Raw genomic sequence first — 25,875 nt, forward strand, 5'->3', positions numbered from 1 at the left:
CTAAATTAACAGCCAGTTATTGATCAGGCCTGCACATTAAAAACTCCATACACTGGCCAATAAGCTATCAACTTGGTCCAGAGAGCGGAGTTATTTTAACAGCTTTTATTACAATGTGTAGGATGTGTAGGGCCACCTTTAGTCAAATCAAAATCTAGATCTCATAGATCTAGCTAATTTAATTTTAGAAGTGTTAGCCCATTAGCCCATTAGCCCGTGAGCATTTGTATAATGAAAATCTACATGGGTCCCCAGGTGGCTAAATGATTGCATCAGCCACAGTTGACCTGCTATAAGCCACCAAGGAATGGATCTTCCTGTGTAGGATCAGCATAATGTGGCACTGTAAAACCCCTCAAGGGTTCATTTGAAAAATTACCTTTGCAAAGATGAAAACATCTGAATATTTTCTAGCCAAAACTACGAGTGTTAATGTTCATAAATATTGTAGGTATTTTTTCTCTTCCTCTTGCATTCATACATGATGATTAAACTGGGAATTCCCAACAGCACACTAATATACCCAGCAATCCACATTAAAATGCATTCTTCTAAAATGTATTCATCTGTGTTGTATCTGAAGCTTTAACATTGGTTTTTGGATTGTGCAGTGTTTTGCTATATATTTACAATGAAATACCAAATCATTTTCCAAGTTCACCAATTTTAAACTTACTAGAGAGCCGACAACTCAAATTCTTCATCATTTAACCAATAACAGACCTTCTATGCTATATCATTGTTTTCTGTAGTGAAGTAATAACATATTTTCAGATGAAACAATTTGTCTTGCTTGAGCTTCATTTAACCAAATGTGATATATAATTGCCTTGCTACTAATGGCCACTCGCCCACATCAAATCCCAACAGACAGATCATTAGGGCAAAGAACAATTCTGTTGATAAAACACTGCAGGCTATCGACGCATGCAATATTTTATACTTTGGCTGTATTTTATTATAATCGTGGGGATCTATTAATGGAGAAATCAGGAAAGCTGCTGGAAACCATAAGTTGTAATATTTTAACAAAACAAAACTGTCCTTGGCCATGAGATATTGTTCTCTTTCTCTAGGGTAGTGGGGCAAACATAAGGCCAGTAGGTTGTTTCTAGCCCTCCAAGAACCTTGGTGACTTAGTATAAGTTCTCCTACTTGTAGTGTGTTAAATGCCAGGAAGTGTTTCAATATAAATATCGTTTAAATGGCTTATTGATTTGAATGCACTCAACTAAAACATTTAGATATCATTTCATATAAAGTACTTAATGATGTATAAAATCCATGTTTTTTTCAATAATTCAATTGCCTAAACAAATATAGAGTTGTTCATAAAATGTTTATGTAATTTAAATGACAGAACCTGTAGTGTTTATAAATTAGAGTAACAAATTGTGCTGTGACCTTCTGCATCTGGCCCAAGTACTGTTTGTAAGGCTGCCAGGCTTTAAAGTGGGGACGCAGAATAAAGACTATGGAACATTCCCTGAAACATGTTTGTGCTACCTGTAGATCTGAACTTAGCGGTGTGTGGGTTGGCAGCTTTTCCCCCCTCTTCTTTTAGACTAGAAAAAAAAACTCTATAACACTAGGAAAAAGAAAAGTAAGACTAGTCTGTTAAGAATGTCCTTAAAATAATATAATTCGCTAAATCTATACATTTCTTTTTCACTGTTGCTTAAATAAATCTATTGGTTTTCTTAACTGTACATGTGGAGCTTGCAATACTTTTCAGTCAATAATTCTTTCAAGTGTAACCCTATTCTGGCCAATGCCTTGTCCAGCTGATGATGTTAAAACATGGGTCACACTGGACTCTCTTACCCAAATTGGCTCCAGGGAGATGGTGTTGTGCTACTACACATCTCTACTGCTATGTCAAAATAAAAATTGGAAGCCAGGTTCTTGCAAACCAACACAAGAGGCTTTATGGTCAAAGCTCCACAGGGTTAATACTCACAGATCAATGAAGTAGTATTATATGCAATCAGATACATTAATACATATAGCAGGGTTCTGTGACCCCCCCCCCCCTCTCCCTGTGCAGACGGCTTGGCCTGTTGAAGGCTATCAGCTAATGTTCCCGATCCACTTTAGCAGATACCTGCTTTAGGCCAGCAATGCCTAAGGGAGGGCTACCTCCAGCTGTCAATCTTTAGGCTGCTCTTTCTAGTTTGCCTTACCATCTTATATTCCTAGAATGTATTTAACTAATCATGAAATCTGACTAAACCTCATTCAAGAGGTCCCTGTTCCACGACTTTCTCTAGAAGGGTTGTCCTTTTAGGACAGAGCTCTTGTTGACACCTGGCTCCTCAGACACATTCACATGGGTAAGCATACAGAATCCCAAAAAGGAAGAAACACCCCTTTTCAATTGCTACAATAAAGTGTAACAAGAAGTGGTCATTAACCATCAAAAACATATTAGGGGCCAATAACATATTTGTGTAAATAAGGTAACTAAGATATATAGGCTTCTGCCTAGCAACTAGAAAAATAACACTTGTAAGGTATTTACATCCATAGGGACTGTTACCCTATAGGTCCTATACAAGCTTAACACCTTAAAATCAATCCTTTTGTTTGCATATGCATAGTTACATTTATAATAACTGATTCCACTGACTATAATTGCCATATAATTCATATTGTACAAAAATACTGTGTGTGTATGATAGATAGATATGTTAGAAGATGTTAATAGAAAGCTATAGACCTTTATAAATCTTTTGCCTTGTGCAGAAATAATCCATCACAGGGTTCAAATTCCTTGTTCCCTTTGAGTGTCTTCTGCTGCATTTGGAACATCTGAGAACATTTCAGCCTTCACGGTTCACTTACCTCAGAGCCTGTTTCACCTGATCTACTCTTTGGCCTCTGCATGAGTTAACCTTAGCTCCCGCTGATAAGTCTGGAGTATGGTGTTTCAGTACTGAATACATACGCGGTGCACCGGCAGCTGGGAGAGGTCAAATCACTTGACATATATTTCAGACTCACCTATTTCCAATTAATAACAGCTTGCTTGTGGGTATAGTGATATTTATAAGTGGAATCAGGAAAACAACTTTCTCGGTTTAAATTATGATTTATTTAAGATCTTGGGGGAGAAGAAGCTGTGGATGTTAGCTGATATAAAGAAACAGGCAGTAAAGATTAGAGTGTCATAGTTCCTAACTGTTCTATAAAAATAAGATAAAGCTAGCTAGCATTAAGCTGTCGTTGACAGTTCCTGGATAACTAATTGCCCTTTTTATGCAAAAGAGAAAATGCAAAATGGAGAATTCATAAGGACCTTAATTTACAAATTATACCCTGTTCAGATTATAGACAAAAAACAGTGGTTGTCAAATTCAAATGTAACTCAAAATATGTTTGTTGAATTTAATCACTGTATTTTAAAATAGTTTTCTTATATCTAAGTGTTAAGGGGGATGGAGAAATCTTCTAGTTACTGCAGAATATCAGAAATATTTCTTATATAAATACAGTAGTGCTCCCAAGCCTCCCATCATTGTGGGCACAGCCCTCCATGATCTACCATGGTCATGCCACTTATGCTAGAAATTTTGAGAGTGAAAGAGATAAGAACACTTAGCTGAACTAGACTCAACATAAATATATCAATTGGAAATATCTACTCGACAGAGAATAACACTACACTGTTAAAGTTTTGGATAATGTGAATCTCAGGATTTCTTGTACATGTGTTTTGCTATTCACTACAAATGTGGAGGATTTGTTTTTTTTACCGTATGGGATAACAGGAGAAACAAGCACCATGTGCACCATTGCCTTTATTACTTTATATTGTTGCACCATGGCAACCTACCCCTTTATTTGTGGCATGGCTGAATACAGAAAAGCTTTACCTGTATCTCTGCCCCAGCTGGTTATCACTGCATGTTGTTTAAGTGTATCTGCCCGTGTGAAGCAGACACATTTTATTCTGAATATCGTGAATCATTTATAAATTCACAGGGAAATGTTATCTCATAAAAGAATAATTCCTCTTTACCATATGCTTCTTTTGTTTCCCTGGGCTTTAAAGGGACTATATTAATTGAGACATAATGTATATAGAAAACCAAATGACAAGTCTTTCAAGGAAGTTTCTGTGTTGTTTCAAACACTCTTATTAATTGTGCCATGTTAATCTTCATCATTGTTCCAAATGCCTTTAGCTAATCTATTCTGTTCCTGTAATGTAGGCTAGGTTAGCTATTTGGCGACTTTATCTTCACTTCGTGTGCATATTAAGGTGATGAACGACCTATTATAGATGAATTTATACTTGATAAAGACATTTATTACATTTAAGATTATCTTTGAAAATGACATTGTACCATGCAGAATTTTTTCCCTTATAAGTAATATTTAAATATATTAGTTATATTGAAAAGATAGTTGTATTAAAATTTAAATTGTCTAAAATTTAGACAAAAGCAAAGATAAAGATTTGACATGTCTGACAGTGGCAGCATTTCTACCATATGTCATAATAACATCCTTTTCCCCACCTAGAAGACAATAAAGATATTTAGGCTGGGCTGAAGCGTTATTAGCAAACCAGAGAAACATATAAAAGTTAAATAATAATCAAGAGAAAAAACATAAATAATACACACAACTTTTTCAAAGCCTTGCCAAAAACTCCAGTGAGCTGCCACCTTCCTTAACGGCATCGTTTAGGCACCTAAGACAGGAAACATAATAGCTTCTTCCTGGGGCCCTTTGCCCAAGGAGACAATACACCTTTTGGTTATAATTACATATAAAGCTGAGGCACAGACACCCCCCCCCCCCAAACCTGTGGCAAGCATTCCTCCAAACTGTGGCAATTAAAGTATTAAATAAAATAACCCAAACAGTACGGCTGCATGCCTTCCCACAACAGCTTAACAGAGTGAGTGGGTGGCAGGGTCGGACTTAGATGCCAGGGGCCCACCAGAAAATTTTGCACCATAGGCCCACATTCTAAACTATTATTCCTCCTCTCCTCCCTCAACCTTTTTATTATCCAAGTTTTTTTTCTCTATCCTTCCATCTCTTTTTCCAAAACAGAAATAGGAAATGACCAGGCAACTGGGTAAACAGTTAGAAGCAAGAGGTCCCACCTACACTTGGGCCCACCAGGAGTTTTCCTGGTATCACTAGCTCGTACTTAATTCTTCCTTACCTGCTTTTACCAACCAGCCTATTTACCTTCTGCTTTGCCTGCCTTACTTCCTAGTCTAGGTAAGGCTTCTTCATCCCATTCTCTAAAAAAAGCCACAAAAATGTTAAAAGTTTTAGAAAAAGACAAAGACTAAAGAAATATTTTCAGTTGACTTGATACAGTAGAATAAGATTAGAAGCAGTTCAGCACATTAAAATCAAGCCCAGCAATGATCTACAGAGGAACAGAACACCCTGAGCCCTGAGGCTTTAGTGGGAAACATACCATATTCTTATCCTTGCACACTGGTATGTGTTACCCTATACATTGCTTTGCCTGTTTATTAATTATCAGTAGTCTTCCAAACAAATTACCATTAGGAATGCTATTTGGAGGGTAGGCATTATGGTTTTTCCACTGATAGGGAGACCAGATAATATAATTACTGCTCATGATCATTGTGCACAAAGAAGTGGGTAGATAAGAATTAGTACCAACTATTATGTTTTTAGATATCTGGGGTTATGTAATAAAGAGGCACTAAATTTGACCAGGAGCAGTAACCCAATAGCAACCAATCAACAGGCATAATTTACTGGTCATCTGTTTAAAAGCAAACATCTTATTGGTTGCTATTGGTTACAGCTACTGGTCACACTTAGGGGGTATATTTATCATGCTGTGTAAAAAGTGGAGTAACACATTACTGGTGATGTTGCTCAAAGCAGCCAATCAAATGCTTTGCTTTGGTTTTCTAACTGTTGAAATCTAATTGCTGATTGGTTGCCCTGGGGAACATCACCGATAATGCTTCACTCCACTTTTTACACAGCATGATAAATAATAGTGCCATTTATTGCATATGGAGGATAATGTTTTGGGCACTGGAACCACAATAAAATTAAGTTCAATTAATCCAAGTAAAAATAATACATAGATTGGAAGTAGTTTTGTCAATGCTTTCCAATCTTATGGAATTATGTTTTTTAAATTAATTATTACCTTTCATCATTTAATTATATTGGTAAAGTTTCTGTAAATAACCAAAGGATTTGAGCACTGAGACAATATTTTCACCATCCATAACATTGTTATTTTCTGCTTTACATATTTCTCTCAGAATGAACCAACTGTTCAAGCATTAACAGAACATCAGAAGACATTATCTGTTTTCAAGGAATTGTACTAAAAATAATTAAACGCATTGAACCAAAATGAAACAGCCTATCTGAAAGATTATTCCCATTTTTTCTGCAAAGACTTGATGGAAGTTATTTTGATTTTTTTTTTTCATATAGTTACATAGTTACATAGGGTTGAAAAAAGACCAGTGTCCATCAAGTTCAACCCTTCCAAGTAAACCCAGCACACCTAACCCACACCTACCAATCTATACACTCACATACATAAACTATAAATACAACCACTAGTACTAACTGTAGATATTAGTATCACAATAGCCTTGGATATTCTGATTGTTCAAGAACTCATCCAGGCCCCTCTTATAGGCATTAACAGAATCTGCCATTACCACATCACTAGGAAGGGCATTCCCCAACCTCACTGCCCTCACCGTGAAAAACCACCTACACTGCTTCAAATGGAAGCTCCGTTCCTCTAATCTAAAGGGGTGACCTCTGGTGCGTTGATTGTTTTTATGGGAAAAAAGAACATCCCCATCTGCCTATAATCCCCTCTAATGTACTTGTACAGAGTAATCATGTCCCCTCGCAAGCGCCTCTTTTCCAGAGAAAACAACCCCAACCTCGACAGTCTCACCTCATAGTTTAAATCTTCCATCCCCTTTACCAGTTTAGTTGCACGTCTCTGCACTTTCTCCAGCTCATTAATATCCCTCTTAAGCACTGGAGCCCAAAACTGCACTGCATACTCAAGGTGAGGCCTTACCAGGGACCTATAAAGGGGCAAAATTATGTTCTCATCCCTTGAGTCAATGCCCTTTTTTATACAAGACAGCACTTTATTTGCTTTAGTAGCCACAGAATGACACTGCCTGGAATTAGACAACTTGTTATCAACAAAAACCCCTAGATCCTTCTCCATTAAGGAAACCCCCAACACACTACCATTCAGTAGATAGTTTGCGTTTATATTATTTCTACCAAAGTGCATAACTTTGCACTTATCAACATTGAACCTCATTTTCCAGTTTGCTGCCCAGTTATCTAATTTTGTCAAATCGCTCTGCAAAGCGGCAGCATCCTGCATGGAACTTATAGTTTTGCACAATTTTGTGTCATCAGCAAAAATAGAAACAGTACTGTCTATGCCCACCTCCAGGTCATTAATAAACAAGTTAAAAAGCAAAGGACCAAGGACTGACCCCTGCGGTACTCCACTAACCACACTGGTCCAATTAGAAAATGTTCCATTTACCACCACTCTCTGTAATCTATCCTTCAGCCAGTTCTCTATCCAATTACAAATATTATGTTCTAGGCCAGTGCTGTCCAACTGGCGGCCCGCGGGCCGCATGCGGCCCGCGACCCCCCTCTGTGTGGCCCCCCACCTGTCTGGCTGCTTTGATGGCTTACTCTTGTGTAAGATCTAAATGGTATCAGTACTGTGATTAACTGCCCCCCCTGCATGGTTCTCACCTCAGATTCAGGCTGTAATCAGGCTGTATTGTTTAAATATGTAATCCCTTGTGTTGTTCACACCTTTTAATCTCTGCATTGTTCACCCCCTGTAGTGTTCACACCTCAGGCTCAGGCTGTAATCACCCATATTGTTCCCCTGTTCACACCTCAGGAAGAGTAGAAACCCACAAATAATCCCTGCACACTACAAAAAGAACATATACTGAGGTGGTACTTCGATTAAAAAGTTTTTTAATATATAGTTATTGTGCAGACTGTAGCAGTGCCAGCATTGTGTCACTGTAGGCTGCCTATGTGTGCCATACACACAAGCATCATAGGGCAAGCAGAGTATGGCACACACAGGCAGGGTAGGGAAGGCAGAGTATGGCACACACAAGCAGAGTATGGCACACACAAGCAGAGTATGGCACACACAAGCAGAGTATGGCACACACAGGCCAAGTATGGCACAAACCAGCCAAGAATGGCAAACACAGTGAAAGTATGGCACATGCAGGCAGGGAAGGCAGAGTATGGCACACACAGGCAGGGTAGGGCAGGCAGAGTATGGCACACACAGGCCAAGTATGGCACAAACCAGCCAAGAATGGCACACACAGTGAAAGCATGGCACACAGGCAGGGTAGGGAAGGCAGAGTATGGCACACACAGGCAGGGTAGGGAAGGCAGAGTATGGCACACACAGACAGGGTAGGGCAGGCAGAGTATGGCACACACAGACAGGGTAGTGAAGGCAGAGTATTGTCACACACAGGCAGGGTAGGGCAGGCAGAGTATGGCAGGTTTTTGCTGTACTACAACCATTAATATGGGTATGGTCATGTGATAACATGGGTGTGGTTTCAAGTGGGTGCGGTTTCAAAAAGGGGAGTGGTCAAAACTGGCTTCCATTATCGGCCCTCCACCACGTAGGTCGGAAAAATTCCGGCCCTCGGTACAACAGAAGTTGGACAGCACTGTTCTAGGCCAATATTCCTTAATTTGATCATTAACCTTCTGTGAGGTACTGTATCAAACGCTTTAGCAAAGTCCAAGTAGATGACATCAACTGCCATTCCAGCATCAAGGTTCCTACTCACCTCCTCATAAAAGGCGACTAAATTAGTCTGGCAAGATCTGTTACGCATAAAACCATGCTGGCACAAACTAATAGTATTGTGAACTGCAATGTATTCAAGTACCCTATCCCTTATTACCCCTTCCAGAAGCTTTCCTACTACTGATGTCAGACTAACAGGCCTATAGTTTTCAGGCTGAGAACGGGATCCCTTTTTAAATAATGGCACCACATTAGCAATCCGCCAGTCTCTCGGCACCATGCCAGACCTCAATGAATCCTGAAAAATTAAGTGAAGAGGTTTGGCAATCACAGCACTCAGCTCATTTAATACCCTGGGATGAATCCCATCCGGCCCTAGACCTTTGTTTACCTTTACATGTTCAAGTCTCTTTTGAATTTACTCCCGAGTGACCCATGCATCAGTAGCTAAATTACTAGAACAAGGGAAGCCTTCATTATCTGGCTCCTCAGATGTATAGACAGATGAAAAATAACTGCTTTTTCCCCGTTCTCATCAACCAACTTACCCCCCCGTGATAATAAAGTTCCCACCCCTTCTTGCTTCATTTTTTTTTTACTATTCACATAATTAAAAAATAACATTTTTTAACAATAACATTTTCATGACATTGTAACTTGCTGTATGCCATCAGTACATCAGTATTTTTATATATATATATATATATATATAAAATATTTTTATGTCCATAAAGAGAATATTTGCAGTAGAGACTGGAGCTGCTGTTGCTGAGAAATACTAGAAACTGAATTGGGAGCTTTGCTTCAAGGAACAGTTTTCCTTAGGAAAGGAAACCCTTAGGGGTGTTGTTACCATTATGTACATGAAAACAAGGTCAAGGTTAAACAACGTCAGTTGCCGTAACTTTTTTTTAAAAAATGGCGCGTGGTTGCGGCAACTCATATAAGTAAACTGTTGCAATTAGACGACTACAACCGAGTTTTTTGAAAGTCATTGTGACTACTTGCCCCATGTGTCTTCACCCTCAGGGAAATTACACATGGTGTAAAAATGCAAATATGTGTTTGCCTGCATTTTTGAGTGCTTGTATGATTTGAATGTTTTAATAGAGACAATTCCCAGTATTGTCTGTAGCAGGGTATTTGCTGGCTTATTGTAGTTGTGACAAAACACTGGCTACACGTTGCACTGTGTGTCATAGCCCTTAACCTCAGCACTTGTATATAGTTTGTTTGATTATGATAATAATGATTTCCCCTGTGACTGAATTATCTCGTGGGCCTTTGGGGAGATCATATGCGTTCTTTGGGATTTTGAAGTGAGTTTTTGAGACCCCAGAACCACAAGCATTGGCAGTTGTCAGCCAAACCGCTTTTACAAGAATATTGTGTCAGTATCCATAATTATAAAGCTTTGTGTAATTTGCTTAGTAACTAGGGTAGTTTGTTTAATTTGTGCAATCAAAGGGGAACTTTCTCTATAGGGAAACAAACAATTGTATGTGTTTTACCGTGTTTTTTTTTTTGCAGCAGGTTTTGCCTAATACATTTGCCTCAGAAATAGTTAACAGCGCTGGAAGTAAATGCATTTTACTCCATCTGCTCATATCAGTTGGCCAAGGCTAAAACCCTAATACAGTTCTGAAATATTTATGGAAACATAACAGTAAATGAGCCAATACATTTTTAATCAATAGCAACATTTCTTGTAAGCATACCGAAGTGCTTCCTAAAATCCCAGATAGCTTGAGTTGTTCACATGTGCTCCTTTTTGTGCTGGAAAGTCACCAATGCACATTTTCACATTTTGTTCGCTTATTTATGTCTCCTACAAATGACACACTGCTTCATGAAACTTCCACTCCAGTAAAGTTCAGTCATTTTACATTTCAATCATTTCCAATGAACCTGCTTTGTAAAAATACCACAAAGACTATGTTAAAAGGAGACTCCACCAAAACACAACTTGAGCTTTTTGAAACATAATTTCAAGCAACTTTGCACTTTTATATTCTATAAATACTGAATTCAGTGAGCCGGTCCCTAAGCTCAGTAAGTGACAGCAGCACAGAGCATGTGCAGTGAATCAGCAGAAAGAAAGATGGGGAGCTACTGGGGCATCTTTGGGGGCACAGATCTTCCCTGCTAAAGGGCTGTGGTTGCCTTGGGCTGGTACAGAACACCAAAAGATAATGAATAACATTTCTGTCCTACTTCTTTAGTTAGGCTTTAGTTAGGGTTGCCACCTTTTGGCAGCTGGGACTTCCGGGGCAGGGGGGTGGGTCGTGTCGTCAGGGGCAGAATGAGTGATGCTGGGTGTGGGGATCATGACATTAGGGGCAGGGCTATGACATGGAGATTAGCTAATATCCATGTCAGTCCAGGGGGTGCTGTTCGCGCATGAGCAGTGGGGACAGGTCTTGGGGCGCGGAATAGAAATCCAGCGCTGACAGTGACTAGTGTGAATGATGTATAATCGCTGTAAAGCACTGCGGGAATGTTTTGGTGCTATATAAATACCAGGACATAAATACGTAAATTTAATCATGGAGTTCTGGCATGTGGAAAGTAATAACACTTTCACAACTTTCGTCTTGTGCTTTATGTATTTAGATCATTGCATTTTTAAATTACCAAACTATAGCTAGCATTTCCCTATAACATGGAACCTTATTGCTCATTTAGAGCCCTAGAGACTTGTAGAAAGAATGCTCAGCAACATGCTCTTATGTTAATTAGTGTGCTCATTATCGTTAATGTCATCTTCAATATATCTAACTGCCAGTGAGGGTGGGCTGCTCTCACCCAGATAGGGATGCTTTATTTATATAGATAACCCATCAGAGGCTTGGGCGTAATGAATTTAATGGAGGTAGATTTTTTTCACATTTGTATTAAGTTAGTTAATAATTAATGTCCTTAGAACAACAGTAACAGTTAGTTTGGAAAATGTATGTTAAGGACACTGAATAGGGTCTACGTGATCTGTTTAACCCTGTGTGAACTTCAGTTAAATGCAGAGATCTAGGTTAAACCAACAAAAAGGGTAGTTGTTGTATTTGGCAACTAGAAAATGGGCACTGTGCAGATGCATGCCATTGATGTTACACAGAAGATTAAGGATAAATCTGCAGTCTTTAGCGGGATGACTTGCTAAATGTTCTTCTGTAATTGTTCCCTTTGCTGTTGCATAAATTGACACCTATTTGTGGAACTTGGTTGGATATTTAATCTCTAGATGTTTAATGGCCTTATTACTGTAGTCTTTCCTATCGCGGTTATTTTGCATGATTTGAATTTTATGCGTGTTGAATCCTCTCTACAACTTTACAACATAATGATAGTTGGATAAGGAAGAGGGGAAAATAAAAACTGTGAAATACTGAATACAAAAAAATGATGCCAAGTCTTGCAAGTAAGCCATCTTATAAGATGCAAAACTTTTGGGGTTGGAAGAAATAACACTTTAGGGATCATATATGAATAGAGGGAACAAGGTTTAAAGTGGAAATCATAAGGAACAAAGTACTGTTTTTTTGTCCATGTAAGGAACAGAACATGGACATGCCCTTAAAGAAGGCCTCTGTGATCTTAAGGCACATTGGGAGCTGTGCCTGTGCTCAAGTAAGAGGTTTAATAAGGCATTCCCTTTTTCTGTGTTATACACCATGCACCGGATATACCAACAAAGCCAGAAGCAGGTCATGATGCAGGGTGAACTTTGTACTGTGATTAGGATGGGTGTAAGTGCTAAGTGATAGGGTACAATTTGGCACCGATTATGCCTTTTATGTATTTCTCTGACCAGCCATTTTGAAAGGGTTTTATCAAAAGTCCAAATCCTCCAAAATTAGTTTTCAGGCTGGGCAAATAAATTGTGTCAAGTGAAGGGCTATTCTCTGCCTTAACAACATGGATAAACTATAAACCACCAATTGACACCTAAATAAGAAGTATTTAGAAATAGGACAATCACAATTCGACAGTCCAAGTCTTTTGATTCATTCATTTGTTTTTATTTCTCCTGAAAGTCTGTTCTCTTTTATTTGCTCTTCTTCTTTCCTGTCCTATCACTTCTCTTTCATGTTTTTATCTTCTTTATTCATTCTCTCTTCTTAGGTCCCATTTCTCTAGATTGCTGGTTTTACTCTGCCACATCCTTTCTTTTGTCTGCTCTTCTTCCTAACCCTCTTTTCCATCCTTTTTCACCCCTTTATTATTTTAGTCACTTTCTCTTACCCAATTTTCTTCTCCCTGTGGACCTTAGTTTCTCATTCCTATGCTTACTTTTGCCATGAGCTGGTGGTGGTATAATAGTACAAACACTAATGATTCCTTGGGTTCAAAAATAATATTTACAAATATCACCAATAAGTCACAACAGACCTTTGATTGTCTTCATGCATAGGGACCTAAACATGTTCTGCAGTAAACCATGCTATGACTACAAGGAAGTCTAGATCTGAAATCCCAGGAGAGGAGAGTCATGGTGCTTTGTGGGAATACAAATCAGCTGACTGGGTAGACTGGGGGTTTACATGGGCAGCTCAGAGATCTGCTAGCATGCTGGTTTGTCTAGGCGTATATGCACCAATACAAAGATTCTACTAAATATTTGCAGAAATAAAACTTAGTATCACTTTAAGCAAATTAACAAATTCCAACAAATACCTCATAATCCAAGTTCAAGGCTTTCGCCAGTCTTGGATCCTGTGATTGGGGTTCAGCTCTGACAGACAATAGACAGTAGAAACTGAACAAGGCAGTGTCTCCTGTATATACAATTTATATTTTATAAACATTAATATGTTGAAAAGCTACTTTTCTGAAGAGCTTACAGGCTAATTGGCATCTCAGCATGATGGAGTGCCCCTTGGAGTAAAATCAGGTTATTTTTTCAGCAAACATCCTGGCATTTACTTAAAGTACTGCTACTTGTTTCTAATAGGGGTAATCAATTATCCCAGGCAATCTGTGCACTAGTTAGACAACAGACCAGCAATTTTTGAGGCACTGCAGTTTAAATAATGAAATAAGTGGTTGCTATTGGTTACTAAGTATGGGCAAGCACTATACTGGTTATTGCATCGCACCCATCGCCCACACATATTTCTGCTCCATTTGCAACTAATATTAATCATTAAATAATGTCAAGACATTTACAGAAGTAGCTAAGATTGGCTTACTGTCTGGCTCTTTGGATCTATAGTACAATAAATGATTAATGAAAGTCATCCATTTATGTTGCTGTTGGGCAAAGTAATATTCCCTTCCGAGGGGGGAGCAGCTTACAGCTAAGGGGCTTCTCTTTTTTTTTAATTTCATTTGGATGAACTTCCCACTCCAGAGGACCAAGCTGGTGATGGTGAAAAAATTGGGGTTAAAGTGTCATATTAAACATGTTAGCAGAGCCTTATTTACTAAGAAAGGAAACAAATCAAGGTCACAATGGCCTCCTGGGGGAATGTACATAATTCCTTTACAAGCTCAAAGAAATGTAATTTACCAGTAATCAGGAACCCCGTGGGACTCAGAATGCAATACAGCTTTAGGGACACTCATCGTTCTTAAACGTGAGTTGAAAAATCCTTTAATTAAAGCTAAGCTAGAACATTGCTACAATGTATCACTGCAGTCACTTTATGTACAGAAGCTTAAACAACATGTCTTGTAGATTGTAAGCTCTTTTGGGCAGGGCCCTCTTCACCTCTTGTATTGGTTATTGATTGCTTTATATGTTACTCTGTATGTCCAATGTATGTAACCCACTTATTGTACAGCGCTGCGGAATATGTTGGCGCTTTATAAATAAATGGTAATGTAATGTAATGTAATGTCAGGCAAAATCATTGACTTCTACCATTATTTTGGCCCCGACCCCAGTAACAGTAGATTTTGGCATGTAGTGCTTAAAAATTCAGCACTTCAAAAGGGTGTTTTCCTTTGTTATGTTTTTAATGAGCATTTTCTGTTCCCGACCAATGCATACTGTATGTTATGAGCATGCTGAGCATTTTGACATTGAAGCTACCTTGATCAACTGCTAAGCCTTTTCTGTCTGGTCTCTGGGATGGGACTGACCATGTACATGTTGACCTATAGTAGAATGGCCCCTTACCTTGGCTGCCAGAGCCTCTCACTACAGCCAGTGCTAACTAAGGTGGTCTTATAAATAATATAGAAGGGTGTATCTTGAATTCTTAACTGACCACCCTCACTATCTATTTTTTTTACCTGAAAAGTTAAATGTGGTATTATAGAGTGGCAAATATTGGCATTCTTTGGCAGCACTGAATGGACAAGTATCTTCTGAATATGTCTATGAAGATTTTCATTCATCCAGGTCATGGTATATCTAGTATAAATAAATTTAAAGCAACTGGACTTGTTAAGTAATCATTGAAGACGTTTCACTACTCATCCGAGCAGCTTCTTCAGTTCAACTGACTGGTATGGGATCATATGATGTAACTTCACTGTTCACATGTATACCTACCGCAGAGGCTACTGAGACTGTAAGAAGTCGACTGCAGAAAGATAACACCCTCAGCAGCAGAACGAAACTCAGTCCGAATCAAGTATGTTTATTGTTAGATTTGTGCCTTAACACCACATATTTCAAATACAAGGACCAATTTTACAGGCAAAAACATGGCTGTGCAATGGGTTCACCAGTTTCTCCCATTGTAGCAAACTTGTATATGGAGGAAGTGGAAAGGAAGGCCCTACTCACATTCAATGGAACTACACCAAGTCACTGGTTCAGGTATGTAGATGACACGTGGGTTAAAATCAGATCCAACGAAGTGGCGGCCTTTTCAGAACACATTAACTCAGTGGACAACAACATCAAGTTCACAAGGGAGGATGTCCATGAGAACAAACTTGCTTTTTTGGACTGTTTGATATCCATTCAAGAGGGGGGTATCTTGAAAACAGAAATATACAGGAAACCCACTCACACGGATCAATATCTGTTGTTCGATTCCCACCATCCGCTGGAACACAAACTGGGTGTCATTAGAACTCTACACCACAGGGCGGAAAGTGTAACAACTGATACAGAGTCCAAGGACAAGGAATGTAAACATCTCAGAGGAGCACTGAAAGCTTGTGGCTACCCAGACTGGGCCTTTGTCAAAACAAGAGCAACTAAGCCCAACAGGAACACCAAAAGGAATAACCGTCCTGAGGCAGAGAGAAGGCGCAATATAGTCATCCCCTATGTAGCAGGAGTGTCAGAGAAACTCAGGAGAATTTTCAACAAACACCACATCCCTGTGTTTTTCAAACCTAGCAACACACTGAGACAAAAACTTGTACACCCAAAGGATCCAACACCAAAGGAAAAACAAAGCAATGTTGTATACGCAGTCCAGTGTAGCGAGGAGTGCACCGACCTTTACATTGGTGAGACAAAGCAACTGCTCTCCAAGTGAATGGCTCAGCATAGGAGGGCGAACACTACAGGCCAGGACTCTGCTGTATTTCTACACCTAAAAGACAAGGGACACTCCTTTGAAAATAGCAACGTCCAAATTTTGGACAAAGAAGACCGCTGGTTTGAAAGAGGTGTAAAAGAGGCCATTCATGTCAAAGTGGAGAAACCATCCCTTAACAGAGGCGGGGGACTTCGACACCATCTGTCTGCTACATACAATGCTGTTCTAACATCTGTACCCCGGCAGTTTCAGAACTCTTCACACATCCATTCATGCAACTCTAACAAGTAACACCTGTTTGAAGAGTTGCATGATACTTTGGTAATCCTTTCAAAGTAACTCCACAGCATTCACACCTCTGTGAGTTTCAGATGTCACCTTTCTGAAGAGTTACAAAGTGCCATTGTGATTGGATTAGTGGAAGAGTATATATGCTGAGGACTTCCCATACCAGTCAGTTGAACTGAAGAAGCTGCTCGGATGAGTAGTGAAACGTCTTCAATGATTACTTAACAAGTCCAGTTGCTTTAAATTTATTTATACTAGATATATTCTGAATAATTCGATCTGAGGAAGGTCTGAGCTCCAATCGACTTTGCTATCCCCACAGATCACTTTTGGAGATAGATTAGACAGACTTTTAGAGATAGATTAGACAGAATAGCATATTTCACTTTATTCGCTGTTGTGCAAATCCTCACAATGAGCTAAGGGGTATATTTATCATGCTGTGTAAAAAGTGGAGTGAAACATTTACAGTGATGTTGCTCATAGCAGCCAATCAGATGCTTTGCTTTGGTTTTCTAACTGTTGAAATCTAATTGCTGATTGGTTGCCCTGGGCAACATCACCGGTAATTCTTCACTCCACTTTTTACACAGCATGATAAATATACCCCTTAGTTTTGAAAACAACTCTTAAAGCACCCAGTGCCTCTGTCATTGAACAAACTTGAAGTGGGGTATATTTATCATTCTGTGTAAAAAGTGGAGTGAGGCATTACCAGTAATGTTGCCCAGGGCAACCTATCAGCAATTAGATTTCAACAGTTAGAAAAGCAAAGCATCTGATTGGCTGCTACAAACAACATCACCAGTGATGTTTTACACCACTTTTTACACAGCATGATAAATATACCCCATTAATGAGAATAGACACTTTTATGCTGTGATAGATAAGTTGCATGTATGCTAGTGGCTCTACAGAAGTGGTCACCCATTTAGCTATGAAAGCTGTATTGCTTTGGTGGCAAATAGTTCCTGTGTTAATTAGAATTTAGTTATGGAGTGGTTATATATATTGGGTTCAAGTGTTTGACTTGACAGTCAAAGTTCTATTGTTAACAGTGATATCAATGATGCATTTAATCTGAGGCCTCTCATTGGGACACAGACTCTCCTACTCCATGGGGATGTTCCCCAGGCAGCAGTACTGCAATACATAAAACCGATTTAATGTTCGAAAGTCTTGTCTGACAAGAAGCTTAAGTGTAAAACTACTGATCAAGCTTTATTACTGAGGTAATTTGATTAGACATTGTGAAAACTGCTAAAAGATTTGCCAACCTCAGACATTTCCATAAAAAATGGAGAGAAAACTGTTTTCTTTGCAGCTTGTATTTCTGTAGTTAATTAAATTGTGTTTTTAAGGCAGGTTTTAGGCTAATTTGTACAATGCATGTGGTAGGGCTGTTCAGTTATTTATGTAAAGGTACCTTGGCTTGGCTTAATTAGGAGAGGTAACAGCATGTAAAAACAATTAGCTGCCTTTGTACAAAGCTGTTAGGTTACTGGGCAGCTTTGATAATTTGGCAGCAAAATTTTAATTGCTGCCTCCTTTATCTTACAAGTTTTAGGGACCTTGAGAAACTTAACCACTTGTGTGTCAAGATAGGTATGAGTGGCCTCTGCATCCTACTCTTATAATAGATTGCATTATTATTATTAGTATTATCTGTATAATAATAATAATAATAATAATAATGTGGCAACATTTTTCTAAAGGGGGGTATACAGTAGAAGGTTGTATACATGAAACCTACAAATTAAATACAAAAACAATTTGCTTATAACTTTTTTGACAGCACTGACACAATAAACCTGTGCATGGTCAAGAGCCAGACCTAGGGGAAGGCAGAAGAGGCTCCCTTAAACCTGCCCCTGCTTACTCCTGGACGAACAAGAGTGGTCCACAGCTAAATGCAGGGGTCTGTTGCGATTGGTGGGCAAGCAAGGTGAAGGTGACGAGCAAGGTTAGGGAGGGTGTGCAAGAGGTACCTACACAGTAACTACAGTATTTATAAGTTTAGGTTAATCAACTTATAGTACAGTGCACAGATAGATGCATGGGACTTTATCTGTGGCCCTCAAGGGAGTAAAAATAAACCATATCAGTGACTAACTTGCTACACTGATTTTGCCAAAACACTACCATATCCATCATCCCATTCTTGTTTTACACATCTTGGTACATTTTAGAAAAATTGCATGTGCTAGGTTTACTTTTTAATTGTGCCCTTGCATATATTGGGCAAGTAGCCATGCATATTAAAGTGGACCTGTCACCCAGACATAAAAAGCTGTATAATACAAGTCCTTTTCAAATTAAACATGAAATCCAAAATAATTTTTTTATTACCACATCCAAATCCATTATAAAAGCATTTTAAAATCCCAGCTGTCAATCATATAATGCCTGCCCCGCCTCTATGCTTTAGGCATAGAGGTGGGGCAGACAGTTACTTTCACTTTCAATTCAGAACTTCTTAGATGTTGCTGCCCTCCTCACATTCCCCCTCCATCCTCACCATCTAATTGTGTAACCAATGCATGGATATGGGCATTAGGTCCCTCCACACTGGCACAGAAACAAGATTTTGGCAGGATGCAATGCCTGCTTTTATAACAGTGTCCACAAAATGGCACCTCCCTGCTTGCTGCAATTGAGAATTCCAAGGCTGAAGAAAATAAGATTAAAATAATTTATACAGTGTAAGTAAAGTTTATTTTGCTTGCCAAACACAATAGAAAACAATTTGAAATTATTTCTTAAGGTGACAGGTCCGCTTTAACATGGATTACTATATTTTCTTTCTGTATCTTTGCCATCTTCCCCCATTTGACAGCAGACATGTTGCAACTTGACATTCTGGCAAGATGATTTAATAGGCCATAAAAAGGTGTTTTCAGGGGAGCACAAAGCCAATAAAGTTAAATTTATGTTACGTATAAATTAATACAGTATTGGACTAGGGCATCAGGGCCCACTGTGGCTGCAAAATCAAGATCCCTCCTTCCCACATGTACCGATGTTCAATTCTGTCCTTTTCCTTATCTAGGAGGTGGGGGAATGAACCTGGGCCGGGCCAGTCCAACCCTGGAAGGATTTAAAGCAGCAAGAATCAGTTGTCAGTGAGAAATAAAAGCTATTATTTATTGTTTACGGTCACCCCCCCATTGATAGGTTAACTTGAACTTTTTTGCAGTAATTACTAGATCATAAAAATGTATTCGATTTGAATCCTTCTGTGCTGTGGATGATTTGGTCATTTCTAAAACTAGTAAAAGCATATCCTCCTTTATGTGAAACATCTCTGGGATGAAAAGTGTGTTATTCATACAAGCATAAATCTACACTAATACATTTTATCTGTTCTCCAGTTTAATTTATGATTTGGCTTTGTATCCCGCTATTTTGAGCAACACAATTTTATCAATGTATCCATACCTGAAATAGCAGCTGCTATTTGCAATGATATCGCTACAGTATTCTTGTAAGATTCTAGATTAAAAATTTTTTCCCTGAAGGAATGGGTCTGATTACTGCTTGAGCTAATTATTAGTTTTCCTTCTAGAGTCTCCAATGAAATGAAATTCCACAGGAGAGAGGCTTGTTCTTATTAAGGGGCTATTAAACTGCTTTGCTGAATTTTGGACTGATGCCCAGATTGGTTTATTTGTAATGAGTTGGGAAGTGCAAGTGCTGATGGACTTGTAAAGATGCTTTTCTTTAGGCAGTGACAGCAGTCCTTCTGTAGAGGTGCTCACATGATATATTCCATTTGTATTTGCCCAAAATGAAGGGGATATAGAGAATCCCATAATGCTAACTGCTGCTGTGCTCCATACCTTAGCATATGCACTGCCACATCCAAACACTGTACAGCTACAAACCTTTAACAATACATATTCAATTTTAAATACTCGTTCTATTATATCTGCTTTAATATTCTAAAGGCATATTGTTTCTTTTATGGCAAACTAAAACTATTAATGACAATCATAACATTTAAATTGCTTCAGCATTATTGCCACTTAGAGTTTATGGAAGGAATGAATATTGTTTAGGCCGTAAGTTTATCGATTCCATTTCAAACATTCTATTAAGATATCTTAGCCAGTTCCGCTGCTGTAAACATGTGCAACAGTCACTGCAGAGACATTGTGGTACAACTAAATTACAGTGTTGTTTCACTTTTTTTTACCTGTAAGACCTTTAACTACATAAAAGTGGCTAGTCATGCTTAGTAGGTTGGAATGCCTGGTTGGAATGCCCGCTATATTTGTGTAAAGCTATTTAGGAGATGGGGGTACTTCTTGATACCCAGGACCTTCCTTGTTCCTCCCCAACTTGGACTTGACCAGTTGCAACTCCCAGTAGATCATTTGTTGCATAGGACACTTTCTCTTAGGTGAGACCTTGCTGTATTGGTGAACCACACAGAATTACAGATCTCTCAATAACTTGGGTGCTTGTGGTCCTTGCACCCTCAGTGGTTTCTTACATTTTCTCTTTGGTCATCCTGCTCAGATGGTATATCCAGCATTTACTTCATAGATACTTCAGACAATTTCAACCACTTGATACACAGGCATAGTGGAAGTAGTACTCACTATGGGTTGTTGCCAACACTATGCCTGTGTAACATCATCAAGTGGATGGTGATGGATTGATGCTTGAAGTGTTGAATTACGCCATTCCTGAGCCTATCCACTCTAGTTTCTATACTGGTGGGTATAGGAAACTTGTGACTGCTCTACTACTACCCTAATCCTATCTCTCACTCCTAGAGCAAGCTATTACAGATCTTCTCTTACTAAGGCCTACCTCCACCCCAGGCTCTACTGGTACCAACCACCCCCTCCAGCAAGAGCGTTTAGAGACAGAGTACATGGTAACTTCCTTTTAAAAAGAGTAGTGACACCCCTGGCCAGCAACAGAACTGCCAGGGAATTACTTTGGCCTGGAGAGGAAAACAGCTTCCCTTTCCAACTGTGAAACAGGACCAGAACATAGCTGATTTAACCCTTGTAGATTGTAAGCTCTTTTGGGCAGGGCCCTCTTCACCTCTTGTATCGGTTATTGATTGCTTTATATGTTACTCTGTATGTCCAATGTATAAAACCCACTTATTGTACAGCCCTGCGGAATATGTTGGCGCTTTATAAATAAATGTTAATAATAACCCTTATGTGAAGTGCCTAATGGTAACAGCTTTGCTCACCTATACATCTTATATTTGTATGCCTGGCAGGATTTGACTATATAGATAGAGTTTAAGTTCTCAATTGAACAAAGGCATCATCAGACTCAGAGACCTGTAGCATTTTTCCTGGTCTCATGCATAATAGCTCTGAACTTGATCTCATACACAGCAGGCTAAATGACCCCAAAATTATATATAAGCTCCAGGTAACAAGCACTGCGCACTTTCAAACATTGGTATTGGTATTTTTGCATTTCTGCAAAAAGAATAAGCTATATGTAGGTGCAGTGCCCAACTGTGATGTTACCTGCCTGATAGATATCTTTGCACCTCTGGCATCAGACACAAAATTAACTGAGCACTATATCAAAATATTATGTGTCTAGGAAACCATATTCTATGAGCAATGGGAATTATACATTTATACAGGTGCTCGGTATGTATGCTAAGCATGTATAGCGAATCATCCAGTTGACTATAGAGGTGCTCAGTATGCTCAGTATGTATGCTAAGCCTGTATAGCGAATCATCCAGTTGACTATAGTATGAATTCACTATTGTAATATTGTTTAATCAGTTTGCATTTATTCATTAAGTGGTAGAACCAAATAAAGGAATGAATACAGTGCTCCCTATGTCTCACCTGTTTAAAACAGAGTTTCCTGGCATTATAAATGAGGTGCCATAAAAATGAACTGATACTGTAATGCAGCAAAACCTTCCTTTCTCTGCTTAATCCCTTGAGGTCAGAATGTCCTTTTAAATTACATTTTTATTCGCTGTATTTTAACAGAACTGCAAAAATGTATTTAATGAAAAACATTAGGCACATCTAAGTATCTAACATACACCTTAATGCATTCTTTTCACAGTTCCTTCCTACAGACAAGTATACATTAAGTTTTTTGCCATACATGCAACTCTATTTTTAGTTCCATTTTATGGGATTCAATCGATACCTTCCGGAACTGCAGAGCGATGAAACCTTTTGTCTTGTTTCCTTCCTCCTCTAGACCAGTAATTCTTTGTCTGTTTTCTGGTAAAAATGAAGACATTTTTAAGTTTAATGATTTGTCTTTATCAAGTCTTCATTAAATTCATACAAACATCATGTGGCAAACAATCTTTATGCCCTTTTTCTTTCTTTGTACGGTACATTTATCTACAGTTTTACTACAGCAATAAAAGTAGATTTATACAAGTCTCCTGTAATAACCGTAACCTGTTTCCATCTTAAAATTTTGAAACTTATGGGACAAAGATGTTACAGGGTGGGGACTTTTATATTGTGTGTTATATATGTTGTTACATCTGTAGCAGTTTGCACACCCGTGCAGCTATATGATTAATTACCAGTTAGTTGTGGGGGCATTGATATATTCATATTGCCTAATTTTCCCACCCATAATACTAAGTTAGTTTTATGCTGTTCCTTATATTATCTCTATAACACCCTTTAACTGATTCTAGTTTAACCTGCTTTCATTCTATGAAACCGTAGCCAATAAGGTATGGATGAAATGGTGTTATAACCTTCCATCTAACCATAAATCTTTCGACATTTTGGTGGTACAGAGAATCCGCCAGTTGGGCACATAGTCACCAGTAATGGGGAAAGAATCCCAAGTGTTTTGTTGCAACCATTTGTGTATTAAAGCTATTCATATCTAGAGATGAGCGAATCTATCCTGTTTTTGTTTTGCTTTTCTGTTGCGGTGGATTTTGGCTGAAGTTTCACAAAACAATTCGCCAAAGGTGCAATGCGGAAATTTGCTGCGAATCCAAAAATTCACTATTCATATCCTGATTTCTAAAGAAATTTGTCCCTGCATATATGTATGGCCCAGCTATGCAGTGAGTGTGCCTAAAGTCTGGTAAAAAGGAGCGGGACAGAGAATCAGTGTCTACTTGAATACAGCTGCAGCACAGCATTATTATCTTACTGTATATTACTGGAACAATGGAAGGGTATGACCAAATATTGGACATAGAGGGGTGCTTGCATAGAGTTTATATACAGTAAGGGTCAGGGACCTTTTTTAATTGAACAATTCTATGGAAGTGGCTTTACTGGATTAGTACATTGTCGTATGTGGAAAGAATTTACAGTGTCCCAAATCCCCTCTGCACATGATTTTTTATACAATCCTGCCACCTTGCAGCTGTCTACTCTACTCCTTTGGGGCGTATAGCTGCAAATGCTGAAAATAATATTCCCAGTCTTTCCCTGTCTGACAGTTACATTTATCTGAAGATCACCTAGCAGTTTTGCTGGTTATTGTCTTATTCTGATTCTAGCAGGTTGCAGCAGCAAAACCATTCCTATTAGCCAAGAGCAAGAGGGTCATTGCATGGTTTGCTCTTGAGGCATTCATTTAGGCTGTCTTTTGTCTTCACAAAATGTGCAAATTATACGTATAATGTAATCAGATGAATCCTATATTGTGCTTGCTGCACAGGCACAAACACCATTTTTTTCTGTAGGCCTCTATAATAAAAACAATTACATTATAAGCTAGAGAGAGGCTGTATTTCAAGTACAAAATAAAAGCTTTGCACTGTGTGTCGTTACATTACCTTAGGGGTAAAAACCCATACATTTGCAATAAAGCAAACGTGTGTAATGTAAGGGTCAATTAGGAGCAGTGGCTAGCATTGGCAATCTTTTATTCAGGGACGGCTCTAATAGGGAGCAATGCACATAAATCTCCAAAAGTTACCCAGAAACTAAACCTTATGAACAAAACCATTTATCATGACTTTTGCTACAGTAACCACTTTTAGTCAAATATGATATGCTCTCCCCACTCAATCTAAATGTCAGATCAAATAATGTAAATAGGAATTCTGGGGGAGCTATAACTCTTCAGCTGATATTTCTTTTTCCTTTCCAGTATATAGCAAAGCAGCAAATGCAGCTTCTTGAAAAACTGCTGTTAGGACTTAAGTTTCTTTTTATGGCATCTCCTGCCTTTTTAGTTTTGTCTCCAAATTTGAAAGGGCTAATCAAAACTAATAGGCACTGACAACATGTAGCCCCCATGAACCTAACCGTGAACGTCTTTGGGCGTGTACTTTCCCTTTACTCACACTTTCATGTTTTATAAAAGGAGACTATGGAGATGACTGTGACAAAAATATTCCCTTTATGTGTCTAATAGCGATGAGTAAATCTGTCTGTTTTGTGTCTGTGAAAAATTCATGAAACTGCGTAAAAAATTTTGAAAAATTGTGACTACTGCAGAACTTTTTGGACAAATGACTTTTTTGGATGTGACCACAACTTTTTTTGTTGCAATCGCAGTGTATTTGACACGACCATGACTTTTTTTTGTCACAACCCTGATGTATTTGACATGACCATGACTTTTTTCTCTCTGCAAATTTTTTTCGGTACAAATTTTTGCACCCGTTTCTCAGCGAATCAATGCCTGGTGAAAAATTTTGCTCTTCACTAGTGTCTAAAAAGTGTTTTAGGGGGACATACAATAGTAGTGTGCATGCTACTATATATACATATAGTATATAGATATTTCGATGAATAGTTCATTGTGTGTACCATACATTGTAAGCTCTTGTAAACCTAGACCTCAGCCATGACCATATTTTCTATAGACACCCGGAGGCACATAGAATGGCAGCTTTGATGGGGGGCCCTTGGCCCCCAGTCTGCTGCCAGACTCTTGTGGGTATATCTGCATGGACTGTGTATACACAGTGCGGGCCATGCCTAGGGCAGTGCAGGATATAATATAAACAAGACTATTCCCTCATTTCATTCATATTTATTCCTTGATTCTTTTCATATTTTGTTAAAATATGGAGTTTTTGGCAAAACACTTACCTTAATTTTTCTCTTTTCCAGCTCTTCTTTATGCAACTATTTTTGGGAACGTTACCACCATATTCCAGCAAATGTATGCCAACACCAACCGATATCATGAGGTGCTGAACAATGTGCGTGATTTCCTCAAACTATATCAGGTCCCAAAAGGCCTTAGCGAGAGGGTCATGGATTATATTGTGTCCACATGGTCCATGTCCAAGGGCATTGATACAGAAAAGGTGAGCTATAAAGTTCAATCCTATGCAGTATTCATTTCAACTTCTTTTTTGATTTTGTT

General features: G+C 38.7%; 1 protein-coding gene across 6 annotated transcripts in view; it reads left to right on the plus strand.

The window, feature by feature from the left end:
* The window catches only part of kcnh5 (potassium voltage-gated channel subfamily H member 5), a 197,523-nt gene that overhangs the window by 144,237 nt on the left and 27,411 nt on the right, over positions 1 to 25,875 (plus strand). For all 6 annotated transcript variants that reach the window (XM_031890227.1, XM_031890226.1, XM_031890224.1 and 3 more), the window contains one exon: positions 25,617 to 25,816. In XM_031890227.1, the coding sequence (XP_031746087.1) occupies positions 25,617 to 25,816 (200 nt within the window). The remainder of the gene's footprint in view (positions 1 to 25,616; positions 25,817 to 25,875) is intronic.

This window comes from Xenopus tropicalis, chromosome 8 (genome assembly GCF_000004195.4).
Source record: "Xenopus tropicalis strain Nigerian chromosome 8, UCB_Xtro_10.0, whole genome shotgun sequence".
NCBI lineage: Eukaryota > Metazoa > Chordata > Amphibia > Anura > Pipidae > Xenopus > Xenopus tropicalis.